The sequence below is a fragment of the Candida metapsilosis genome, assembly GCF_017655625.1.
Source record: "Candida metapsilosis strain BP57 chromosome Unknown scaffold3, whole genome shotgun sequence".
Taxonomy (NCBI): domain Eukaryota; kingdom Fungi; phylum Ascomycota; class Pichiomycetes; order Serinales; family Debaryomycetaceae; genus Lodderomyces; species Lodderomyces metapsilosis.
In genome coordinates, this window is record NW_027138161.1 from 747,965 (window position 1) to 772,430 (window position 24,466).

The 24,466-nt window shown below is 36.0% G+C and overlaps 8 protein-coding genes across 8 annotated transcripts; 3 read left to right on the forward strand and 5 right to left on the reverse strand. All coding sequences in view use genetic code 12, as the record gives it.

Annotated features, from left to right (window-relative positions):
- Window positions 1–420: 420 nt before the first annotated feature.
- ISW2 (DNA translocase) lies at window positions 421–3,555 on the forward strand (the record flags this gene model as incomplete). The annotated part of the gene is made up of 1 exon (XM_067692055.1): window positions 421–3,555. One exon carries the CDS (start codon window positions 421–423, stop codon window positions 3,553–3,555), a length of 3,135 nt encoding a protein of 1,044 aa, XP_067548472.1.
- A 133-nt stretch (window positions 3,556–3,688) lies between these two features.
- On the reverse strand, window positions 3,689–7,639 carry DOT1 (histone methyltransferase; the record flags this gene model as incomplete). The annotated part of the gene is made up of 1 exon (XM_067692056.1): window positions 3,689–7,639. The coding sequence occupies one exon, from the start codon at window positions 7,637–7,639 to the stop codon at window positions 3,689–3,691; it is 3,951 nt and encodes a 1,316-aa protein (XP_067548473.1).
- Window positions 7,640–9,227: 1,588 nt separating this feature from the next.
- On the reverse strand, window positions 9,228–10,280 carry HEM3 (hydroxymethylbilane synthase; the record flags this gene model as incomplete). Its single annotated transcript, XM_067692057.1, has 1 exon — window positions 9,228–10,280. The coding sequence occupies one exon, from the start codon at window positions 10,278–10,280 to the stop codon at window positions 9,228–9,230; it is 1,053 nt and encodes a 350-aa protein (XP_067548474.1).
- A 1,261-nt stretch (window positions 10,281–11,541) lies between these two features.
- Window positions 11,542–14,232, reverse strand: FGR29 (Fgr29p; the record flags this gene model as incomplete). Its single annotated transcript, XM_067692058.1, has 1 exon — window positions 11,542–14,232. The coding sequence occupies one exon, from the start codon at window positions 14,230–14,232 to the stop codon at window positions 11,542–11,544; it is 2,691 nt and encodes an 896-aa protein (XP_067548475.1).
- A 2,637-nt stretch (window positions 14,233–16,869) lies between these two features.
- On the forward strand, window positions 16,870–20,187 carry ZCF31 (Zcf31p; the record flags this gene model as incomplete). The annotated part of the gene is made up of 1 exon (XM_067692059.1): window positions 16,870–20,187. One exon carries the CDS (start codon window positions 16,870–16,872, stop codon window positions 20,185–20,187), a length of 3,318 nt encoding a protein of 1,105 aa, XP_067548476.1.
- A 316-nt stretch (window positions 20,188–20,503) lies between these two features.
- On the forward strand, window positions 20,504–21,595 carry I9W82_003128 (uncharacterized protein; the record flags this gene model as incomplete). Its single annotated transcript, XM_067692060.1, has 1 exon — window positions 20,504–21,595. One exon carries the CDS (start codon window positions 20,504–20,506, stop codon window positions 21,593–21,595), a length of 1,092 nt encoding a protein of 363 aa, XP_067548477.1.
- A 74-nt stretch (window positions 21,596–21,669) lies between these two features.
- Window positions 21,670–22,593, reverse strand: ARG11 (Arg11p; the record flags this gene model as incomplete). The annotated part of the gene is made up of 1 exon (XM_067692061.1): window positions 21,670–22,593. The coding sequence occupies one exon, from the start codon at window positions 22,591–22,593 to the stop codon at window positions 21,670–21,672; it is 924 nt and encodes a 307-aa protein (XP_067548478.1).
- A 736-nt stretch (window positions 22,594–23,329) lies between these two features.
- On the reverse strand, window positions 23,330–24,088 carry PRE9 (proteasome core particle subunit alpha 3; the record flags this gene model as incomplete). The annotated part of the gene is made up of 1 exon (XM_067692063.1): window positions 23,330–24,088. The coding sequence occupies one exon, from the start codon at window positions 24,086–24,088 to the stop codon at window positions 23,330–23,332; it is 759 nt and encodes a 252-aa protein (XP_067548479.1).
- Between the last annotated feature and the right edge of the window lie 378 nt (window positions 24,089–24,466).

Consider the following 24,466-nt stretch of genomic DNA (forward strand, 5'->3'; position numbering starts at 1 on the left):
TTAACAATTTTATAATGATTATTGTTGATTTAATTAATAGGCAGACTTTTGGATAAGGTAAGTTTGAACACATTTATTCACTACACCACGAACCATCTTTCTTACAATATACGCGCTTAAGCGCGTATATTTACTTTTAAAACAGGCTTCTTCTCTTCAATTTTTGCAACCTTTAGATGAATGAAGGCTCGGAATTTGTCTCTTTTTGTACGCAAATCAATGAGAAATGAAAAGGAAAAAAAACAAACATTCCAATTTCAACAACAAAAAACCCAAATTTCAAATTTTTTTTTTCTATTTTACAACAGATCATTCTTCAACTTATCAGAATTTGTTTGTCACTAGAACTGAGTAATCCATCATAGAACATAATACATCCATCAGATCTACAGCTAAAGCTACACACACAAGACTTTATTAATGACCACTACTCATCTGATTTCACAAACTTCTTCTTCAAATGGTACATCAGAAACAGCCAAAGAGAGACAACAAAGATTCCTTTTGGAAGTAGATGCCAAACACGCTTACGCTAATGACAAAGATGACGCAACTAAACGATTTCAATACTTGTTAGGTTTAAGTGCCATTTTCAGAAAATTCATCGACTTAAATGCATCAAAGGATCCAGAATTTAAGAAACGTGTTCGAGAGATTGATAATAAACTGTCGTTTAAAGAATCAGCCAAAAAGAAGAAAAAGAGTAATAGCAGCAGACGTCGGAAAACTGAAAAGGAAGAAGATGCAGAATTATTACAAGATGAAGAACATCAGGATGATGCAGAAAATCAACATACTGTTTTCACAGAATCACCATCGTATATCAAAGAAGGTACATTAAGAGAGTACCAAATTCAAGGTTTAAATTGGTTGATTTCATTATACGAAAATAGATTAAGTGGGATATTGGCTGATGAAATGGGATTGGGTAAAACTTTACAAACAATTTCCTTTCTAGGATACCTTCGATATGTTAAAAATGTTGATGGACCATTTATAATCATTGTTCCTAAGTCAACATTGGATAATTGGAGAAGAGAATTTGCTAAATGGACTCCTGATGTCAATGTGGTTGTATTACAAGGAGATAAAGAGCAAAGAGCAAATATCATCAAAGATCGATTATACACCGCTGATTTCGATGTATTGATTACTTCATTTGAAATGGTCCTAAGAGAAAAAAGTGCATTGAAAAAATTTAGATGGGAATATATTGTTGTTGACGAAGCTCATCGAATTAAAAATGAACAAAGTTCACTTTCACAAATTATACGATTGTTTTATTCAAGAAATAGATTATTGATTACTGGTACCCCTTTACAAAACAATCTTCATGAACTTTGGGCTTTGTTGAATTTCTTATTACCTGATGTGTTTGGAGATTCAGAACAATTTGATGATACATTTGATCAACAGCAGAATAATGACTTGGATGAAAAGGCAAAAGCTGAGGAGCAAGATAAAGTGATTCAAGAATTACATCAACTTTTAAGTCCTTTTCTACTTCGTCGTGTCAAGGCAGATGTTGAAAAATCATTATTACCCAAGATTGAAACAAATGTTTATACAGGTATGACTGATATGCAAGTTTCATGGTATAAAAACTTGTTGGAAAAGGATATAGATGCAGTTAATGGGGTTGTTGGGAAAAGAGAAGGGAAAACAAGACTTTTGAATATCGTTATGCAGTTGAGGAAATGTTGTAACCATCCATACTTGTTTGATGGAGCAGAACCAGGTCCTCCATACACCACCGATGAGCATTTGATTTACAACTCAGGTAAAATGATTATCCTTGATAAAATGTTGAAAAAATTTAAACAAGAAGGAAGTAGGGTATTGATTTTTTCACAAATGTCCAGAGTGTTGGATATACTTGAGGATTATTGCTATTTCCGAGAGTATGAATATTGTCGTATTGATGGATCCACGGCTCATGAAGATCGTATTGAGGCTATTGATGAATATAATGCACCTGATTCGGATAAATTTATCTTTTTGCTAACAACAAGAGCTGGTGGATTGGGTATAAATTTAACTTCAGCTGATATTGTCATTCTTTACGATTCAGATTGGAACCCACAAGCTGATCTTCAAGCAATGGATAGAGCGCATAGAATCGGACAAAAGAAACAAGTGAAAGTGTTTCGATTTGTTACTGAGAATGCCATTGAAGAAAAAGTGTTGGAACGTGCAGCACAAAAATTACGATTGGATCAATTGGTTATACAACAAGGACGACAATCGAATGCTAATACCAATGTAGGTAGCTCAAAAGATGATCTTATTGAAATGATCCAGCATGGTGCACAAAAGGTGTTTGAAGAACTGAAAAGTACCGTCATTGACGATGATATCGAATCCATCTTGGCACGAGGAGCGGAAAAGACTAAAACCATGAATGAAAAATTCAACAAGTTGGGATTGGAAGATTTACAAAATTTCACGTCTGATGGGTCAGCTTATCAATGGAATGGCCATGATTTTGCCAAAAAGGAAAATTCAGGAAACCTTGGATTTACATGGATTAATCCACTGAAACGAGTGAGAAAAGAACAAACATATTCAGTTGATAATTATTATAAAGATGTATTGAAACAACCACCAGCTTCGGTAAAGGAAAAACCGCAAAAGCAAACCGTCATCAAACCAAAAGCACCTAAAGCCTACACATTCCAAGATCATCAATTTGTACCTAAAGGTTTAGAAGAGCTTTTGGAAAGAGAACAACTCAATTTTAAAAAAGAGACCAATTTCCAATACACTGTTGATGATTTTGGTGATTCGGACGAAGAGTTCCTCGTTGAAGAAGATAAAGATGAATTAAGTCGAAAAGATAAATGCAAGCTTGAACAAGAAAAAATTGACAATGTTGAACCCTTGACTGAAGATGAAGTTGCTCTCAAGGAGAAACTACTTGAAGAAAGTTTCCATACTTGGACTCGACGTGATTTCACAAACTTTATTCACGCTACTGCGAAATACGGCCGTGATTGTTACACCAAAATAGCTAAAGCCTTAGGCAACAAGGCCGCCCTGGAAGTCAAACGATACGCGACTAAATTCTGGTCATCGTATCAACAAATTGATGGATATGAAAAGTACATTTCTCAAATTGAAGCTCAGGAAAAGAAACGCGATAAATTGATGAATCAACAACGATTACTTGCTGCCAAGATTGAAAATTTGATTGATCCATGGGAAGATTTACCAATTGTATACCCACCAAATAACTCCAAGCGGATTTACTCCAAAACTGAAGATAAGTTCCTACTCAATTGCGTATATAAATTCGGTATCAATGATGAACGTTTGAATGACAAGATTAAGAATGAGATTCAAAACTCCGACGTTTTTAAATTCGATTGGTTTATTCAATCGCGAACTAGTCAGGAGATTGGAAGAAGAGTGAATACTTTGCTTTTGGCTATAACGAGAGAGATGGAAGGACCGCCAATGAATAAGAAACGGAAATTGTTGGGTAGTAACTCGTCAAATAGTAGTTCGAGAGTGGGGTCTGCCGAACCGAGCTTAGCGGAGGAATCGCGTCGCTAGACAAAAGCTGTATCGTTACAGGTAGTACCATTACAGGCAGTGTATTTCAATGACAATGGTCTTTTTTTTTTTCTAATATACATTACATAATAATACATTTTGTAACTTTTTCGGTAAAATATAGCGTACTAGCTTAGCTTATGCTCTTATCATTCTCTGGCTCAGAGTTGTGATCAGTAGGTGGCGTCAGCTCCCCACCAGTACCAATGACACCACCACCGTTTCCAGCTCTATCCACGTCCATACCATTCACACTCTCACTCCCCTCGTCTTCCTCTTCCTCATGATTGTCACCTCCTGTTGTTTCACTCACACCACCAAGTGATGGAGTTGCTGACTTTGACAACATACTCGCATGCAACATCAACTCCCCCAACAACTCGTCCCTACCCAAATACTCCGGCCTAATAGTCTCCTCCACCGTTGAAATATAATATGGTACCTTATTCGCTGTCCAACTAACAGACATTATATCACTCATTTCGTGTTTTTCCACCGAAAAGAAATCAAATGCCGTATCAAACGTTGCTCGATATCTAGGACTAATGAAATTTCTCAAACTGATAATCTTTGTACCTGGTTTGATTCCATAAAGCAATTTACCCACAGCATCATTCAATTCTCCATCAAATAGATAATTGTTTATGATCAATACATCAGAAGCAAGACAATCTTGACGAACTTGTTCATTATTGACAAATGATTGTTTCAATGCAAATTTCAAGTTTAATGGTGATAATCCAAACACCGCCAAATGCTTTTGAATTAAATGTTCTTGCAATGTCGTTAATTTCGAAGCATGATCCATAATTTCACATCCACCAGAACAACAAGCTCCAAATTCCAAAGCTGCTTGTAATGTGGTGTTGCCTACACCGGAACCCAAGTCGTAGAATTTTTGCGTTGGTTTCAATTGTACTTTTTCCAATACTTCACTGGTGAATGAGGGAAGTAGTTCTCCGTAGACTTCAGCAGTGAATGCTTTATAGGATCGTAATTTTCTCGAGTCGGTGGATACGACTCGCGCATAAACACGAACTAGGATTTGTTGGATTGCGTATCGAGATAATGATGTCTTTTCGCGTAAACGTTTAAACAAATCGTGCTTGTAGTGCAAAGGCTTGGTACATTTCGTTTGAGTCTCTGATGGTGAACTATTTTGAGGTGGTTCAATTTTACCAATGGAAATATCAGCCTCCTCGTCATCCTCAATAGTTTCAACTTCACCTTGAACAGGCTCATACACGGGACTAATTGACTCGAAACAAATCTCATTATAAAACATCTCCAAATTCAAATCTTCACTCTTGACTTGTCGAAGTTCTGTTTCATAAAGTAATGATTTTGCACCAGCATTTATATCGTCGCCATTTTCCACAATCTTGGCAACCGCTTCTTCATTTGGAGATAATTCCAACATCAACGTATTCCAAGTATCAATAACATAAATAAATTCACTGAAATCATTAGCTTCGACTGCCAATTCCAACTTGTGACACAATTCATTAATGTAGTTCTTTATAGATTCCGAATAATCAAAGTATAATGCATAATGAATCATGAATACCTTGATGATTTCATGGACAGGGTCCAATTCATTATCCTTTGGTTCAGCAAGTACAAACAGTTCACAATGTTGCGGGTACAAAAAGAATCGGATCTTGACGCTATTGGCATAGTTTATATTTGTGTCGCCATCAGTTGAAGTTACAGTGGTGGTGGAGTATTGAGGAAACGAGATTGGCATATCACGATAGCATCTGCGGTGCGAGCCAACAACATCAGCAGCAAGCTCATCGTCGTACAAAATAGTTCCATCATCATTTGTCATTGCTTGTTTTGACGTTTCACCTTCTTGCAAATGTCTAAAACTCAATTCAGGCAAAGTGAAATTTTCTGGCTCTTCATATAAAGACTTGAAAAACAAACGACGATTGTTTAATGGAACCAATGTATCAGCATTAATATCTGGGGGATCAAATGGACTAATATGATCTTCTTCTTCTTCGGCTTGTGAATCCGGCTCGGTACTCTGTAAATCAAAGTCACTAAACTCTTCATACTCATCATCAAAACCACGTCTTCCCTTCTTGCTAAGCTTTCTCCTTTTTCTAGGTACTGACTTTTTTGACTTTCTAGATTCTTCCCTTAACTTCCTCTTCAATTCCCACTTTTTTGCTTGACGTGCTCTTGTCTTTAACTTGACTTCAACAGGAGGTGAGAAAATAACAGTTTGAGTACGCTTCCGCTTGGCACCATCTTGCAACTTTTGTCTATCACCAGCAACAGTTTGAAAGTATTCGGCACTTTCACTCAATTGTTTAAGGAGATTGACACTAACTAATGGAGATGAAGCCTTTTTAGCATATGCTTCTGGATTGGCTAATCTTCTAGCTTTGGCCAATTCTCGTTGAAGTAGCTTCTCCGCCCTTTTTCTCTCTTGTGCTTCAGCTCTTGCCTTGGCTCTAGCAGCTGCAACTTCAGGGTCAATCTTCGGTTTTGGAGCTCGTTCAATCTTGCTTGCCTCTTGCTCCAATTCTTCAAGCTTATCAAAATCAACATCGCTACCAGCACTTCTCCTTGTACTTCTCCTCGATGAGCCACTTCCTATACAAGCCATACCAGCTTCATACAACAATCTCTCCTGTAATGTTTTAAACTTATTCTTTCTCAGACTAGCATAAGCAATCTCCTTATACCGCATGTCAATATACGATTTCGACCTCAATGGATAATCAGAGCAAACATCTTCAACTGCACAGTGCATGCGAACTTGCTCCGTAAGCAACATCTTTTCACCTCTTGTCAAGGATTCTTTAACAAAATCAGGATGGTTCTCAATGCGTGGATACAAGTCGTTCATGTCGTAGTCTGGGAAACAGGATGCTAAATTCAGTATTGTAAGGTCATTTTCAATGCAATCACGTAGTTTTTCCTCCTCTGCGGGCACGTGTACATGGGGTTTAGTGTGCTTAGGTGTTGAAACTTTTCCTTGTTTCTGATTGTGAGGAGCTTTTTTCGATTTTAATGATGCTTTTGGCCCAAAGGTAGTATGAAACTTGCCTGCCTTGAGTTCATGATACCTTGTTTGAATCGCCATTTTTGTTCTTTGTGGAAAATAGGAATAGATTTCTTCCCATTCTAAATTTTGCTCCACCTTGCTCTCCCACAACAACTCTTCATCCTCAGGTGTCCATTTCAATCCTCGAGAAGCAGTAAAAACTGGCTGTGCAACCTTTTGATTAGAAGTGCTCGACTTTTCCTTCGTGGGTTGCTCTTGCGGCACATTATTGGAACTCGGAACTTGACTTTTCTTCCGACTCAAACGAGCAAATCTATTTTGTAGTCCATTCTTGGTACGATTATTAAATTGCGGTAAAATCTGGTCCCATGGAAGCTCTTTCTCTGCTCTCAACTCCCACAATAGTTGATCCTCCTCTTTAGTCCAGAATTTCCGTTGACCATTAGACTGAGCTTCCATTTGATTGGATTCTGGTTGATTCCCAGTGCCATGCAGGATCCGCCGAAGCCTAGTTTCACACGCGGATTTGGTACGGTGTTTCAAAATGGGCAAAATTTCATCCCAATCCAAATTTTGATCCATTGTCAATTTCAATAACATTTGGTCCTCTTCTGGTGTCCATTTCCGCAACAAGTGTCCATTTCTAACGTCTGGTATAGCAGCAGGGTCAGTTTCTTCATCGTCTGATTGCGGAGTAGGTAATCTTGGTTCCGGAACTTGTGCATCAAAGTTTGATTTACAACAAATATTTTCAATTGCTGAGTCATCCAAGCCAGTACTTTTGAGTCTCTCAATGATTGTTTCAACTTTATCTTTTATCGATTCATCCAATTTTAAATCTGTAGTAGGATATTCATTTGGATGTAGAACTTCTTGAGCAATGAGCTTTCTTTGAATCAATTGATTTTCTCTTTTTTCACCACCCAGTAGAATCTCTCGACAAACTTGCATCACTTGTTTCCAAGGTGTTGCTGGTAATTCATTGATTATGCTACTTAGTGGTTTCTCCAGACAAAGTAAATCTCTTATTAGGTTTGATGATAAGCATTCAGACTCGTTCATGGTTGTGAGATATGATTGTACTTTTTTGATATCGTTGCTGTCTTCAACTTGTAGAGAGTAGTCTTTACCAAAAGAATAGTTGAACACACAATCCATACATCAGCTCTTCTCCTCGGTAGAAGAAATGTGTTTCTTCAATTTGTTCTCTTATTGGATCTGTTTAAGATCGTGAACGTATAAAATGCCACAAATGCCACAAATGCAATGGAAGCTTCTGTAATGATTCTGTTCTGCTCTAAAAAAAAAGAACCCTCGGTGGATTAGTTGTTGTTCCTTGGTGTTATGCAAATGGATTATGGAGTAACAAGAGTGTAGTAGTGATAATGTCTGATTTATAGAAGTAAAAAGACGATGGGGTCTTACAGAAGAAATTGTGATCTGCAAAAAAAGAAAACGAAAAAGTGTCTCTGAAGTTTGTTTTGACTTTGATGGACTGAAGTAATTTATTACGTAATATACTCTGAGAGATCTTATGTAATCATTCTATATTTCCATACGCGTCGTAATGAATCTATATTTGTACCTGATATGCTATATACTTCACAAAAGATTAGTGTATAACGTGGGATAGCTCTTAACAGAAGGTAATTGCAACACTCTACTTCTTGAACCAAAACACAGTAAAGGCCCGCTTTACCTCACCTTTTGGCTTGAAGCTTTCTTCTCCAACAGCAAAGTTTGAACATCATCAAGAGAGCTAAAGCACAAAACGAAAGCTACAAACAGACACCTGTCTGAGGTAATTTAACATAACAATTTACAAAACATTTATTAACAAAGGGTACTCACTCATTCTACTGTATTACAAAGACAAAGCCCATTCGTAGCTCGTAAAAAGCAATCCACAGAATTCCTAGGAATAATCAACTTCTATAGATCGATAATCCCACGCTTACTCCGACCTCACTAAGCTATACCGAAAAGTTCCAACTTTCTCAATCAATAAACATACGTTGTTACCTGGATCATTCAAGATGTAACTTGATCCAGGCAATTGATCAAAAAAAGAAGGATATAATTCAGTAAAAGCAATAATGTTTATTCTCCAAAAGACTCTCCAAAACATTAATCAAATGCCATCTCCCATGATATAAAGTCGGAACAAAGAACGTAGATGAAGTTATTGTAATTGATGATGGAAATCGCAAAAAAATTTCCTCTCCTTTACATTATTGTCATTTCGTTCCATAGCATTCCGACTATACCCACCGAAAGACAAAGCATGTCCTGAAGTAGTCTTATTTGGTAGAATTTAGAACTTATCGAGGAACACCTTGAAGCTGGCATATTAATGCAGGCCCCACCGGATTCTTGGTACTCTCCGACTTTCACGGTTGCTATTTGTAAATTTTTCCCTAAATCAAATAAATGCGAAAGTTTGCTCTTATATTTATAGCTCTAAATTTCTTCTTTGTTCTCTCTTTTTGTTTTGAAGACGTGGCCTGACAAGTAAGAAGGAATTTTAATTGAAGAGTGTTTAGATTGAACCCTTTCAAATCTGCACTTCAGCATCCTTGATCTTCCCTATATTAATATTAAACATTCTTTTCCCATTATACATATATATACATAAACTGTGTATCTGTCATTACACTTCGGTTGGTTTGGCATTGATCCTCGTCATATCTATACTATCAAGGATTTCTTGTGCACCTTGAGCTTTCAATTTATCTCCCAATTCAATTCCTAATCGTTCACAATCTTGCTCTCTATTAACAATCTTGTCACAAACTTGTGCTTCAATAGATTTCGTACCATCAGGACTAACAATTATTCCCTTTACTGTCAATATTGAAGTATGTTCATTATATTCCGAATGGACTCCCAATGGAACTGAACATCCACCTTCAAGATATCTCATTAATGAACGTTCAGCAAGACAACATACAGTTGCTATTGGATCTTCAATTTGTTTAAGAATTTCTTTAATTTGATGATTATCTTTTTTGATTTCAATACCCAATGCACCTTGTCCAACGGCATAATAAACATCATCCAAACATGAAGTTATTCTTTCACCCAAGCCTAAACGTATTAACCCGGCACTAGCCAATATAAGACAACAATATTCATTTTCTGGATCATCCAATTTCCTCAATCTCGTCTGTATATTACCTCGTACACTTTCAAATTTTAAATGAGGATAATTTTTAATCAATTGACTCAGTCTTCTAATGGAAGAAGTACCAACTATTGAACCTGCTGGTAAATCTCGTAAATGAACATATGGACTACCCAGTTTCATAACTATAGCATCTCTTGGATCTTCTCTTTGGAAAATACACCCCAACTCAAACTCTTCTGGTAAATGAGTAGGCATATCTTTTAAAGAATGAACAATTAAATCCAACTGAGGAAACTCATCTACTCTATCCATTAATAAAATTTCCAACTCTTTAGTCCATAAACTCTTACCACCAAATGAATAAAGTGGTTGTGTTTGTACCTTGTCTCCTAAGGTACTTAATGCTAGTATGGAACAATCAATCTCTGGATATAAATCTTGAATGGCTTTTTTAACAAGTTCCAGCTGTACCACTGCTAGCTTTGATTTTCTACCACCAATTTGTATATGAGATATGTCTGGTTGTGCGGAGGAGGAGGAGGTGGTGGAATGTATGGGCATAGTAGGATGAGGCATTAGTGAAGAAGGAATAGTAGTCTGGTGTTGATGAAAAATGATGAAAAAAAAAAAAAAAAAATTAGATGCAATAAGTGAATGTGTGTGTGTGACTTGCTATGAAGGACTGTGAAAGTAATAGAACTAGTTGTATTGGGTTATATATTAGTTATTGAAGTCGAGTGATAAGGAAGAAGAAGAAAGATATGAGTTTTTATATATTGATTTTGAATAAATCTATTTCTTCTTCTTCTTCTCACAAGATTTAAAAAAATTTAAAAAAAAAAAAAAAATAAATTAAATAATTACAATATGTACTAACTACTCTCTTGTGAAAAGGAACAAAATAATCATCAGCACAATAGAATAAGTTTTAATTGGATATCATATACAATACACTTCTACTATCTAGCTTATATCTATACTATACTAGTATGTTAATAGAGAGTGTGTGTATACTATACTATCTAGTATTATATGTTTAGAGTTAAGTATAAGAAGTGTATCATGTGACTATCCAGTATATATGTGTGTGTGTGTGTAATTGAGACAATCTGATTGCTTACAAAATTTCTTTTTTTTTTTTCTATTTTTCACACTGTTTCTCTTAATTCCGCATTGATTTACCCCATTTGGGTAAAAAAAAAAAAGTCTAGACAATCACAGACGATTACATATCATCCGCTCTCAAAATATCCGTCCCCCCCGCCCGCAAGACAAAACTATACCAATGAAAAAAGCACTAGTAACTATACACAACTAATCTTATTCGTAGAATGTACTTTAAACGGTCTATACAATAAGCTTTTAGCGGTGGGGGGCTCTCTATAAAAAATTTTTCCGTTTTGCAGCCTAGTTTTTTATATACAAGCTAGCTACTACAAGTGTCATGAACTTATTCTATCTTTGTAATACCAAGCAGATCTCTATTCGAATGCCCTCGATACTTACATAAAATACGATCACTTCAGCGAAGAACCGTGTTGTATTAAACTTTCTTGCCCTAATGTATGACAATTTGCTCAATTCTGATTGGTTAAAATGTTCCATTTCCGAATCTCGTTACTAAAGCTTTATATGCAGGAGAGAAAATAAGTAATTTTTGTGTAACGTATTTAATGTTTCTTCGCTTTCGCAGCAATTCAAATTGAAAGCTCATTTACAGTGTTTGGTGTCGTAACCTTCACGATTGTTTCTCTATGCAAGTATAAATCATCTATTACTAAACCATCAACTTAAAAGAAAGCTTAAAACCCCATCTCTCTCTACTCAATTTCCATTCTTAAAAAGTTTCATCACTATCATACTGATCAATCTCTGTATCACTCAACGTATTAAACTTCAACGGAATTGTACGATTCATTTCTTCACTATCCAAATCCTCTTCATCATCATTATCATCATCATTGTCATCTCGTCCATCACCTTCGCTTTCTGAATTAATCAGTAAATCATCCTCATCATTATGCAACCTGTGTCTTGGAACTGGCATATCCCCACGCCTATTACCACCACGCCCCCTTTCCCACTTGTCATCTTCATTAATACTATACATCATTATCAGCTTAGAGTCATCGACACTAGTAGATACTTTTCGTTTCGCAAGCAAGCTTTCAAGATTAGATATCCTTGTAATTAAATCCTCAGTAAGCATAGCTTGATGGAGATTCACGCCTCCCTGTGATAGTGGCATACTAGCAGTAGCGGGTGGTGATCCAAAAAATGGTTGTGGTGTTGTGTATGAATGTGATTGTAGCTGTTTTAATTGGTGTGGTTGTTGTGTTGGTTGCAGCAAGACTGATCCTCGACGTGGTACATTGAATGATTTTTGAAGCTTTATTGGTATTTGTGTTGTTTGCTGTTGTGTTGTTGCAGATTGTCGTCGTTGATGATTATGCGTCTTGCGAGAAAATACTCGATTAATCAGTGGAACTTGTACTTGTGATTGTGTTAATACTTTTTCAAGTTTAGTATCCGCTGCTGGATTTGCAACGCCATATTTCCTATTCAACAACTGGTCAATGAAAAATGAATCTGTTGAGGCTGTACGTAACTGTCCACCCAATGTACTTATCGATTGATGATTCTTCATTGCTTGTCGTTTATTCACTTTTATGGCCACTACTTCTTGCGACATATCGGGCCCACCACCAACACTCAGTTGATCACTAAATTGCCCATCATAATCATTGCTAATAAAGACAAAATGTTTCAAATCAACATTTTCACTCGTGGTGGTACCACTCTTTCTCTTTTTGAATAATACATGCATAATTGCTTCATAGACTACTATTATTCCAACTAGGGGCATTTGAAACAATTGACAATATGAGCTCACCACCCCACTTCGCTGATTCAATTGTCCCATTTTGAAATACAATACCAAATTATTCAGTTTAAAGTAGTTAAATTCATGTTCAATATTCTCCCTCGTCTTTGTGAAAACTCCACTTAGACATATTGCCAAAATTGTACCCACAATAAATTGAATCAAGAATAAATAACTCATTTGCATAATTTTACCCAATGTATTAAAATCATCCCAATAGTTCCATACTGATGGAGTAAATCCAAAGAAAATCTTCAACATGTTAAACAAGACATCTTGTTTAGTTTGAGTATGTGATAATGTAATAAATGTGAAGTAAAACCCACTAATCAATGTGAAAAAGAATAAGACAAGACCAATTAAATTGAAAATCATCTTGTGGAATGATAGTAGAATCAAGTTGAAGAATCGATAATTGTTAAAAACTGACAATATCCTAGGAAATAAGATTATACCAATTAAACTGAATGTATCATGATAGTATTGTGGCCATCGTAAAATAAACTTGAATGTAAAACATAAATCAATAATCAATATGAATAACAAGTCAATGTGATTCCAAATCACTAGATTCAAGAATCGATGATCAATGTTGAACAATTTGGTAAACACTTCACAATTGAAACTTAATGCAAGAAGCCAGAAATACAACTCAATAAGCAATGGTGACAGTTTTGGCTTTAAAACCATGATAAAGTAAACAATGGCAAAATTGATCAATTTTAAATTAATCAACACATGTTGGTATTTAGGAACAAGTTGAGATCGATTCATTATCCTCACAATGGAAAACTTGTTTCTCGAGTCATCAAATATGGTTTCCTCGATATCCAGATCACCATCAATGTCCTCTATATCGCAATCAGTGGTAAAGTTGCAATTCCTATTGTTGCTATCTCCACCAGCCACCATATTGTACCTTGACGGATGTTGTTTTCTTGCCCCATATTTCCTCCCCAACAATGCACTTTTCTCATCATCACGAAATTGACCATTTTGATAATACAAACAAGATCCACCATGGACTAAATCTCCATTATAAAACCTTTTCAAAATGTGAATGACGATAGGTTGTGACAAGAAACGTTTCAGTTCAGATAATATACTCAATTCCAAGGTATTTACATCCATCATCCCCATTGTTGCCATATTATTATTATTATTATTATCACTGTTTGTATCACTCAAACCCTGAGGTGGTTTAATAAACAACATTTCTATTCTTTGCCATGATCGATATTCACGCAACATTCGTATAGCTATCAATTCACAAACGTTGGCTTTAGTCACCAATAAATCAAAACAAATCAAGTTGTTTTCCAGTTGGATCAAGTATTCATACCGAAGTAGGAGGAGAATGTAGATGGTGAATGTGGAAATTTTGAGTCTTGACTTTGGATCAATAAGATGTGATGATGATGTTGCTAGTTGAGATTGACTCCTATCTGTAATTGATATAATCTCAACTATGATAGGTTTGATTAAAGTTGAAAGTATTTCTGGTGTTTTCAACTGTTCAAATTTCAAACTAATCAGAACATTGATATTAATTAGGTTTTGTATTTGGAAATAATATGATTTGAAATTGATGAGTTTACGTTGTTGGTATTGCTCCTTTGCGGTAGGATTAGCATTTAATCCCATTGTTATTGTTGATAAAGGTGGTGCATGGCTATAACTAAGTTCTCGATATTTCGACATTCCTTTTCATTCTCTAATAAAGAACTGTTGTTTCCTTTTGTTCTTGTTTTTAAATCAACTGAATAGAGAGATCACTGTAGTTTGCTTTTCTCTAAATTCAATTTCATTCTCTTAAATGATGACACAGTTGGGGTGGAAGGAAGGAAAGAAAGCTTGTGTTGGTTTTTGTGTTTATAGACTTGATTTGGCGAAATTGTAAACAAAAAAACTTTAAACCTTAATTGGTAGCGTATGTTTTAATTTGCCACACCTGTCAAAAAGGGTGATAAAAGGGAGTAGTTAATGATTGAAACCTACAGATAAGCCAGAAGCTCTGGTGTAACACATTTTAACAGTACTTTTTTTAACTCATTTATTAAAAAGTCTCTATGTACATGAGCCTTGCCTTTCACTTCGGATCAGTTTATAAAAACAAAACAAAAGAATATCCGCACACCTCCAGCGATCTTCAAAGAAAGTAAAAAAGACAAAGATTGGATTGGCTAGTTTGATAAATCGATTGGGTTATAAACCAAAAAATAGTTTTTCCAACCGAATCAGCTATTGCAAACAGTACTAAATTGTCCGTCGATATCATCCAAATTGCGATTTGGAAAATACCAGGCAAACAAAGATAATCCAAGTTCTTTCTCCTTTTATTTGGTTGTTAACATATTTCTAATTTTGTTTTTGAAGTTAGTCAAAATTAAAATATGTTAAAATAAAATAAGAGTGTTATTGTAAAAGGCTATACGTACCAAAAAAATCCAAAACGTCCAGTTTAAGCAATGACCACCCAATGAATGTTAAAAATCTAGGTCTTTGAGTAGATATAATTTATAGAAAAATTGGGGTGTTGTCTCTACTTATATATTTGTAATTTCTAAATTATAGAATGTGCTGCAAACTAACAATATATGAGCAAATTAATAAATAGAATATATCACACACACACACACACACTCACACACACACACACACCTCAACTGAGTTAAAAAAAAAGAAATAAACAACAGCATAGACAACAACAACAAAACAAGTGAGGGGTAAATAGTTTTCTAATATCTCTCATCAAGTAACTATCATCTCTTACTTTAATTATTTTTATCATTTCACGATTAGGACTTTGAAGCATGAGAAATGCAGTTGGACATGCAGATGATCTTTTGGTAGTGAGCTAAAATATTAATTTTTCTTAGTAAAAATGCTACTCTTTTTACCAAAAACTATCAAGTTTTTTACTTCGTTGTTGTTTGTTGTGGTGGTTTGTTGTAAAATATGTGTTTAAAATGGTCATGCAAAATATTTTATTTCAAACTGACAACCAAAACACTTTACCAATTGTTACCCCTCACTCACTATATACTTTTAAAATAGAAGTTATATGTATATGTATCATAAGGATACATGAGTAAATTAATTGAATAGTATGTATTATTCTATTTACAACCAAATTTGTATTTCGAAGAAAATTGTTATTCTAATACGTATACCACAATTTATTTCATTTGTCTTTGTATACCTATAAGTATCTTTAGAGTACTTTTCTCTGTATGGTAATTGTTGCTTTATATATAAACCATCTTATGATCAATGAAAACAGACTTTTGCGCGCGCGCAAATTTCCTAAAACGGAAGAAGCCAAAAGAGAACAAAAAGAGAAAAATAATTTTTTTTTTTTTTTTTGGTTCTCCTATGCACACAAATATCTATATTTAGAAATCAAAAGGTTTTTATTCTCATTGACGAATGAGAGATTTTTGCCGACCAAATAAGAAGAAACAATCTCTTCTTATTGGCCTGGTATATACTTTTCTGTGTAGTATAAAGAAACAGCAATAAGTCACTAGGTTAACAAAAAGCCATGGCTGCATACCCCAATCATCTGCATTTGCTGATACCCTCAAATCTCAAATTAAATCTCTTGGCTCGGTGATAATTTATTATTGCCATTCTTTTTTTTTTTTTTGTTTTGTTAGATGCCGAAAGAAAAAAAAAAAAAAAGTAAAATGCCGTGAGAGAGAGAGAGAGAGAAAGAACCTAAGCCCGGAGCAATCATGTAACATTAACTCATTAAAGCAAGGCTTCGTTGTTAAAAACTGGCTTAAACAGAGTTTTGTTATGTGGAATATGAAAATTTTTCTTGGATAATGCAGTGGCTTTTTTTTTTTTGCATATAAAGCCACTTAGTATTTGTACATTCCGGTAATTGAAATTCGGCATATTATGGGAAATAAATGTAACATACGTTATGTATATATGCAGGAATGGAGTTAAAAATAGCATACAATAGTACATAGTAAAAAGCGGAAAAAAATTAAACAAAAAAAACAAAAAAAATCTTACTTAAGTGCATAACGGATATATAGTACTTTACTTCCGGGAACTGTTTTCTTTCTATTTAATTCCCATCAAGATCTATAAAATCAAACCAAGTCCTCCCTTTAAAATAACTCATCTTATTTAAAAACCAAAAAAGTACTTGATCAACACAAGAAGAGAGACCCTTTTTGCATTTGATAGTTTTTTTTCAGAGAGCGCCTTTGTTGTTAATTGTCAAATCCCACGCGCATTTATTTTTTAAAAATAACTATTTAAACTATGAGCACAACTTTACAGCTCAATTCAAACGGTCCTCCTCCGCCTCCTCCTCCTCCAAATATGAATAGTTCACGAATTTCATCATCTTCTTCACCACAACCATCATCGGCACCAATTTCAACACTAGCTTCAGAAACCTCCAACAACAATACTAGGGCCCTGCAACAACGACCCTCACGAAGAGTCGCCAGACGAGCATGTTTATCATGTCGTGAAAAAAAGATCAAATGTGATGGTGAACCTGTTTGTGCTATATCATCAGCAGATGGAATCAACAAAGTGGTTCCTGAAAAGACAAGAATCTGTTCAAATTGTAAATTCTTGGGGATAGAGTGTGTTTTTGTACAAAGTAATCGTGGAGGAAGGAGAAAAAGAAAAGATGGGAATACCGAGGGAGGAAGTCAGACTGATGGTAGTATAGACTCAGCTGCTCAAGCAAAGAAGATACGAACAGATAGCAGCTCCAATACTGCTACCTTCACCAATACCAATAACAGTGGGATTTCCGCAAATGATTATCAAAGCATTCAAAATTCAACTGCTCGTGTGAGCTCGTTTATTTTAGGAAGCAAAGGTACTCCAAGCATACCCATCCCAGCATCAATTCAATCTACTCCATTGAGCAAAATGGCTCCTCCAATATCTTCCACAGGCAGAAGTCAAAATGTTGAACATATCATTAATAAAACACCGTACCCTGAATTTGATGAAATGGTACGGAGCGATACCACCAGATCAAACTCATATGACTTTCCTCGTTTCCCATTTGCTTCAAGACCAGGTGGTGGGAGAAGGTACGAAGATATTGATCGTCCTGATGGGACAGAGACTGAATCTTCATTCAGACTGTCAAGCATGCCCTCAAAGCGAGGCCCAGGAAGAAGAGGAGAAGGAAGTGAACCTCCATCACCTCGAGATTATGGTCGTGGACCACCTCATCGTGGGGGACCACACCCACCGCCACCACCGCCACCACCGCACCATCATCATCGTATGGAAGATTACTATTCCCTTCCTCCACCACCACCTCCTCCTCCTCCTTTTGGGTTCCATCATGGACCACCACCTCCATTCCCACCTCCATTTGGCCATCATCATGGACCACCACCACCTCCTCCTCCTCCACCCCCAGGACACTTTCCTCATTTTCACCCGCATTTCCCACCACCACCACCTCCTCCACCACCACCACACTTTCATCACCATTATAGAATGCACAAGCATCATCCTCACCACCATCATCATCGTCGTCACAGGTTTTACGATCATCGTTATGATGGGTGTGACTCAGAAGAAGAACTGTATTCGAATAAATCACGCGATCGTCGCAAAGCTGAGAGAGACTCATTTAGTGAGAGTAGTTCACGTGTAAGATCAAGAAGGCGCGATAGTGTTTCAAGTTCGTGCACAACCCTGTCGTCGGAATCTGATAGAGAAGGCACGATTCTGTCATTAACAGCAAAGTTGCATTGTGCAGAAGAAAAACCTCCATCTCTGGTTGATGATTATAAGCCAGAAACAAAGAAGCAAGTTAACAGCATTGTTTCTACTCCTCGTCTGGGTGTTAAACAGCCGTTTGCCGATTCTGATTTAGCTGATTATGATCTTCCCAACTGGCAGACCCTAGATAAAGTATTGACATTTTATTACATTTACAACCAACCCAATCACCAGATATTTCCGGGAAGGGCCATCTTACTCAAGAACTTGTCACTTAAAATGGATAGTTCAGTTTTACATGCAATAATTGCCACCATATGTATAACTGCAACAAGACAAGACCCCAGCCTTCAAATCAGCAACGACGAAGATTACTGGATCAACAATGTTTACAAATACTGGGACAATTTAAATGGGATTGGTATTATGATTTGTTATAAATTGATTCCCAAGTGTACATCCTTCAGATACGACATGAGCAAGATTAATCAAGTCAATGCCAAGATTCTTGATACTATTCATGAAAACAACTATGTTGAAATTTATAGTCAAAAGAGATTTGAATTCCAACAAGCTGAAGTCAAGAGAAGTAAAGTCCCACAAAGCAATCCCATGTTTGGTACACTGAGACAGATTTATGAACGTGAGGTTGTTCTTCGATTGATTTGGAGTTTTTATATCCATCATATTATCTTACTCCGGTTTAATCAAGGTCGACCTTATTACAAGTTATCGATGATTGTTGATGATTTCAAGTTTGATTATGAACGAGATCATTATTCAAATAATATCTTGCTTCCATTGAACGATTACGATTTTATGACGTTGAAGTTGGTGAATAATAGGACAAATTGGAAACAGTTGCATGAAAAGAGCTATATTCCATCTGATTCAGCTAGTTTGATTTTGGCAAGCAAGATATTTGAATACTTGGTTAGCAAATTGTCGAATGATGAGTTGAGTTTTGAGAATTTGATTAGTTGTAATGAGTTTAATGTTGATTTTACAAACAAGATTAAGGATCAGCATATTTCAATTAAGGATGATAAGAAATTGATTGTGGTTAATGTTAGCTATTGGTTTGCTAATATGATTCTTCGAGTTTCGGAAGTCTTGCAATATAATCATTTCATTTATGATGTGATGGTGTTTAAAATGTACAAACATGAGTTTAGATGCAATGTGGAAGACGATCAGAGCAACAGCAAGGAAACTTCATTTACACCAATAGTATGTGATGAAATTCTTGACTGTAGTAATCTACAGAATCAATTGCTTGAGCTTAAATCTTATCAATGGAAAAGTCTTATTGAAGTGATGAAATCAATGCATGGGTTTATCTCATTAATTGAGTTTGCTCCACTGTCAGACTACGAAGACTATAAAATTGTATTAGGACCCAGTTTGATAAACAACGATGAGCCAATTGATAAAACCAATACCATCAACAACGTCATCAACAAATCCACAGATTGGTATGACTCTCCAGAACTACAAACAACAGTAAAACAATCATGGAACAAACTACCACCATATTCACTATCCTTTTCCGCTGGATTCTTATCTGTCACTTGCAGTTTAGCAGTATTGACAAAATACATAAAACTTAGCACAAACCCAGATCTGAAGTGTCTAGTGGTTGAATTTCTACAAACTGGAGAAACTAGAGAATTTTCCGATATAAACACTAGTGACGACATTGATGGATTTGACAACGTTGCTGAACAATTTACTACTTCACTTGTCTTGAAACAAGTGTCTACGTTGTGTGAATTTGTCAAGTTTAAGTTGTCTTATAGCAATGCCAATGTTATGCAGAGTACTATTCAGAAGATGAATAAGATTACTCAGCATTTGGAAAGTATATTGAGTAGTTAGGAATATAGAGCAGTTCATGGGGGAACAGATTTCATTCTCTATTGAATATTGTAACTACATGGGTAGTCTTTTATAGTACTTTGGCACTGCTTATAATCCTTCAATACGTCATTGTACATATTGACAGAAACCCACGTGTACAAAAAGAAAATAAAGCCCCCACGTTTTCGCCGAGATTTTCTACTTTTAATCCGAAGTTATCCCACTCATTATAAATAGCACCCTATCAAATGCTTACATAAAGAAGTCCACTTGTAATTCATTCATACCAACTACAAGCAGTTTAAAGTACACCCAACACATTCTTTACAGAACCATGATCAACGTGTACAAACCAGCATTACAAAGTAGAGATATTGCATCCTACAACAACCAATCAACCACTGACTCCATTTTACACTACAGTGGCAACACATCACAAGTGCCCATCTTACCATTCAACTACACTATTGAAGGTTTAACAAGAGACGTTTACCCAAAACCATTACATTCACACAACGATTACTGGAGAAAACATCCCTTGTTTGATGCTTTAAGTATTGGTGCTATTTCCATCGAGAGTGATATTTGGCATTTCCCACAAACGTATCAGTTACAACGTACAACTACTGAATCAACTGGTGTTACTACAACGCCTAATGAAACTTTGTATTTCAACAGTAGTGAAGTTTATGTGGGACATAATCAAGTTTTCTTGCATCCAATTAATACATTGTTTAATTTGTATTTGAATCCATTGTATCAGTTTTTCAAGTATGCTAATCCGGGGTTTGAGTTTGTTGATGGTGATGGGGATGGCCAAGGAAGTCCATTTATTGGTGGTGATGCAAAACATGGTATTTTCTACAATGATCCTGAACAACCAGTTTACCTTTGGTTTGATTTCAAGACTGAACCTAATGGAACTTATGAAGCTTTGAAGCCATTATTGCAACCTTTTATTGATGATGGATTGTTGACTTATTACAACACCAGTGATGATTCGCTTCATGAAGGACCATTAGTTTTAACAATTACTGGAAATTTGCCAGTGGAAAAAGTGACTGAGGAGACAGTAAGATATACCTTTTTGGATGCTCCATTGAGCCATTTCAATTCCTCTGGTGATGACGACGAGATGCAGAAATGGTCGAAATTGTCAAGAGTTGCTAGTGGTTCCATCGAGAGTTTAGTTGGAGATGATTACAATTCAACAATTAGAAATGAATTTACCCAGGATCAAAAGGATAACTTGAAAGGTTATTTCGATAAAGCTCATGAGTATAATTTGAAAACTAGAATATGGGGTGATATCACTTGGCCATGGAATTTGGTTGATCTGCATTTGTTGGATTTGTATCAAGCAGGTACAGATTTGTTAAATGTTGATGATTTAAAGAGGGCTGAGAATCTATTCCCAGTTAAATAAAGAGACTATAAACGTTAAAAAAGGTACTTTTGAATTCTATCTAATCTATAATATAATTTTGTTTTTTGTTTCATTTAGAAGTTTCGTTTGAGTAGTTCATAAGTGTAGAAGATTAGTGCGTTTGCTGGAATACATCGAATCATGGTTATACCCAACCCATTATAAAGGTTCATCACACCACCAGGCTTTAAACACAATTTTCTCATTTCTTTCCAGAAATCAGTCGCCTTGTGATGATGCTGGGTACCACTAGATAGTATATCATGTGTTTGTATATTCGATTTGATGGTGTCAACAGGAAACATTGAAAAGTTGAACAATACACCAGCCATAGCTCCACTGAATAGCAACTGTAGATCCTTATTCTTGATAAATGGTTGCTTTGTAGTAGAAAAGTACTCATTCACATATTCATAAGCCCCGAACCAAATCAGAGTACCAACTACTTCACGAACCATAGTTGACCCTAACCCATTCCACAATCCAACAACTCCTCTACGTCTCAACGTATCTCCAATAACAGACGAATAACTATGATTCACAGTTTTACTAGCCAAATTAGCCACTTGCAATTGACACTTGACCAACTCAACCGGAGTCAAAATAAAACTAGCCATAAACCCAGCAAACCCACCACTAGCACACTTCGACCACATCGATAACCCATGATCATACGGTTGCAACAACATACTTGTGGCAAAATTATAACTGCTAAACAACACGGCATTTTCCAAACAAGCACCAAACAAAGGCGCCTTCAATCCTTTATAGAAACCCTTGACTCCTTCATTACGAAACGTTTGCGAGATCATTGATATTGTTGAAACTGGATGTGAATTGTTGTTGGATTGTAGTCGAACTTTAATGGTGTCGAATGGGAATTCAACGAGTTTGCCAACCATTCCTGATACGGCACCATATGTGATCTCTTTCAATGGGTGTATCTGGGTGTCTGTTGTTGCATGTTGTTTGTCATGTCGTATTTCAGTTTGTTCCATTTTGATAGAGTGCTATCTTATCTGATGAAGAAAAATTTTCTGCATCAAAGCCTTTTGTGACAAATTGATCTCTTCTAGTTTTTATTTTGCAACAAATTTCTTGCAAAATTTTACTCACTGGGAGGACAGTTGTAGCAATAGGCACGTACTTCAAGTTTTTCAAAAACAGTCCAGACTGTCTATTAGCATACAGAATAGGTCAGCTTTTGCTCTGTCATGGGTGTAAGCAATGTGAGCTAACAATTTTCTGCGAAACTACTGATTGGTACAAAAAAATTGCAATACGCCAAACACAGCAAAAAGTTTTGACTACGCACCTGTAAAGTAATATGGAACACTATGATATACAACTATCTGTTGCCCTCCTATTAACAATTGTAGATAAATTACTCAAACAAAATTGCAAAAAAAAGAGCCCGACGCGGGACTCGAACCCGCAACCTTGAGATTAAAAGTCTCACGCTCTAGCCGATTGAGCTAGCCAGGCAATTTTCAAGCAAAAGCAGGGCTTGCTTTAATTCCCGAGCTCAGCACGTCATAGTTAAGGAGTCATAAAAACACCATAAATCGAAGATCTACTGAGGGCTGATCATCCCACCACTCCTACAGTAAGCACTTCGGGACACTCAAAAGCCCAAGAGGACTTAATATCTACACAGTCTCTTCCATAGATCCAATTAATTTGAAAAATCTCTATTTCTACAGATATATTTATACCTCCCAGTGAGATCTTCACTCAATCATCTTCATCATTTGGTTTATCATTCAAGACCCCACTTGCTTGAATTAAAGCATCGATATCTTTATCGCTCCATATCTTGCGCAAGACTTTTCCATCTTTGCCCAAACTCAACGTAGCAAATTCTAGTTTTTCACTATTGAGATTCGATGCATCCATAGTCTTGGACAATACTTTAATAGCCAATTCACAAGCTTCTTTCAAAGTCAAATCGTCCTTGTAATCTTTCTTTAATAAAGTTTGGGCAGCAGCGTTATTAGCACCAATACTAGTGGCTTTCCAACCACTGAAATTTCCCGATGGGTTGGAAGTGTACAATTGATACTGATATCTGTCATCCCATCCAGCATATAGGAAACTGACTCCAAAAGGTCTCAATCCACCGTGTTGAGTATAACCTTGTTTGATATTTGCCACCCTCTTGATTAAAATCTCACATGGAATCTCTTCATTGTAAGTTTTCAAGTATTGTTGTGATTGGACTCTGGCATTGTTTACCAAAATTGAAGCATCGGAGGTCATACCAGCAACGGCACAAATTAATTGATCATTTATTATGTACAACTTTTCGGCACTGCCATCGTCATCTAACAATTTCGATGTAACTTTCTTTTCACATGCTAATACCACTCCTTCGCTGGATACTATACCCAATGCAGTTCCTGCCATTGATATGGCTTCTTGTGCATATTCAACTTGATATAATCTTCCTTCTGGAGAGAATATAGTTGTTCTTGAATCGTATCTTCTCGACATTTTCTAGGTGGTGGTGTTGTTATTGAGTCTGGAAGAAGTGAATGTATATCAATTGATAGTCTAAAGCTAGCTCAAGTGATGACTGTAACGTTTCCAGTGTAATCTCTTTGGTGGCGACTGAATTTCGTTTCAGCTGTTTTTTTTTTCTCTTTCCATTCACCAAAACAAGCAAAAAATGAGAAACCGATCAACGATACATACAACAAATCAATCGAAGCAATCCTAGAAAATTACAGATGTCTACATGACTATATTTGTCAGCTCAAGAAACACACCTATAGGGTATACAACCCCTGAGTTCCCATCAATTTTTTGGCCACTAGGACCCTCTAGGCCATCCTACTTGAAGTCATTCCTCTACTATTCATGGGATATTTG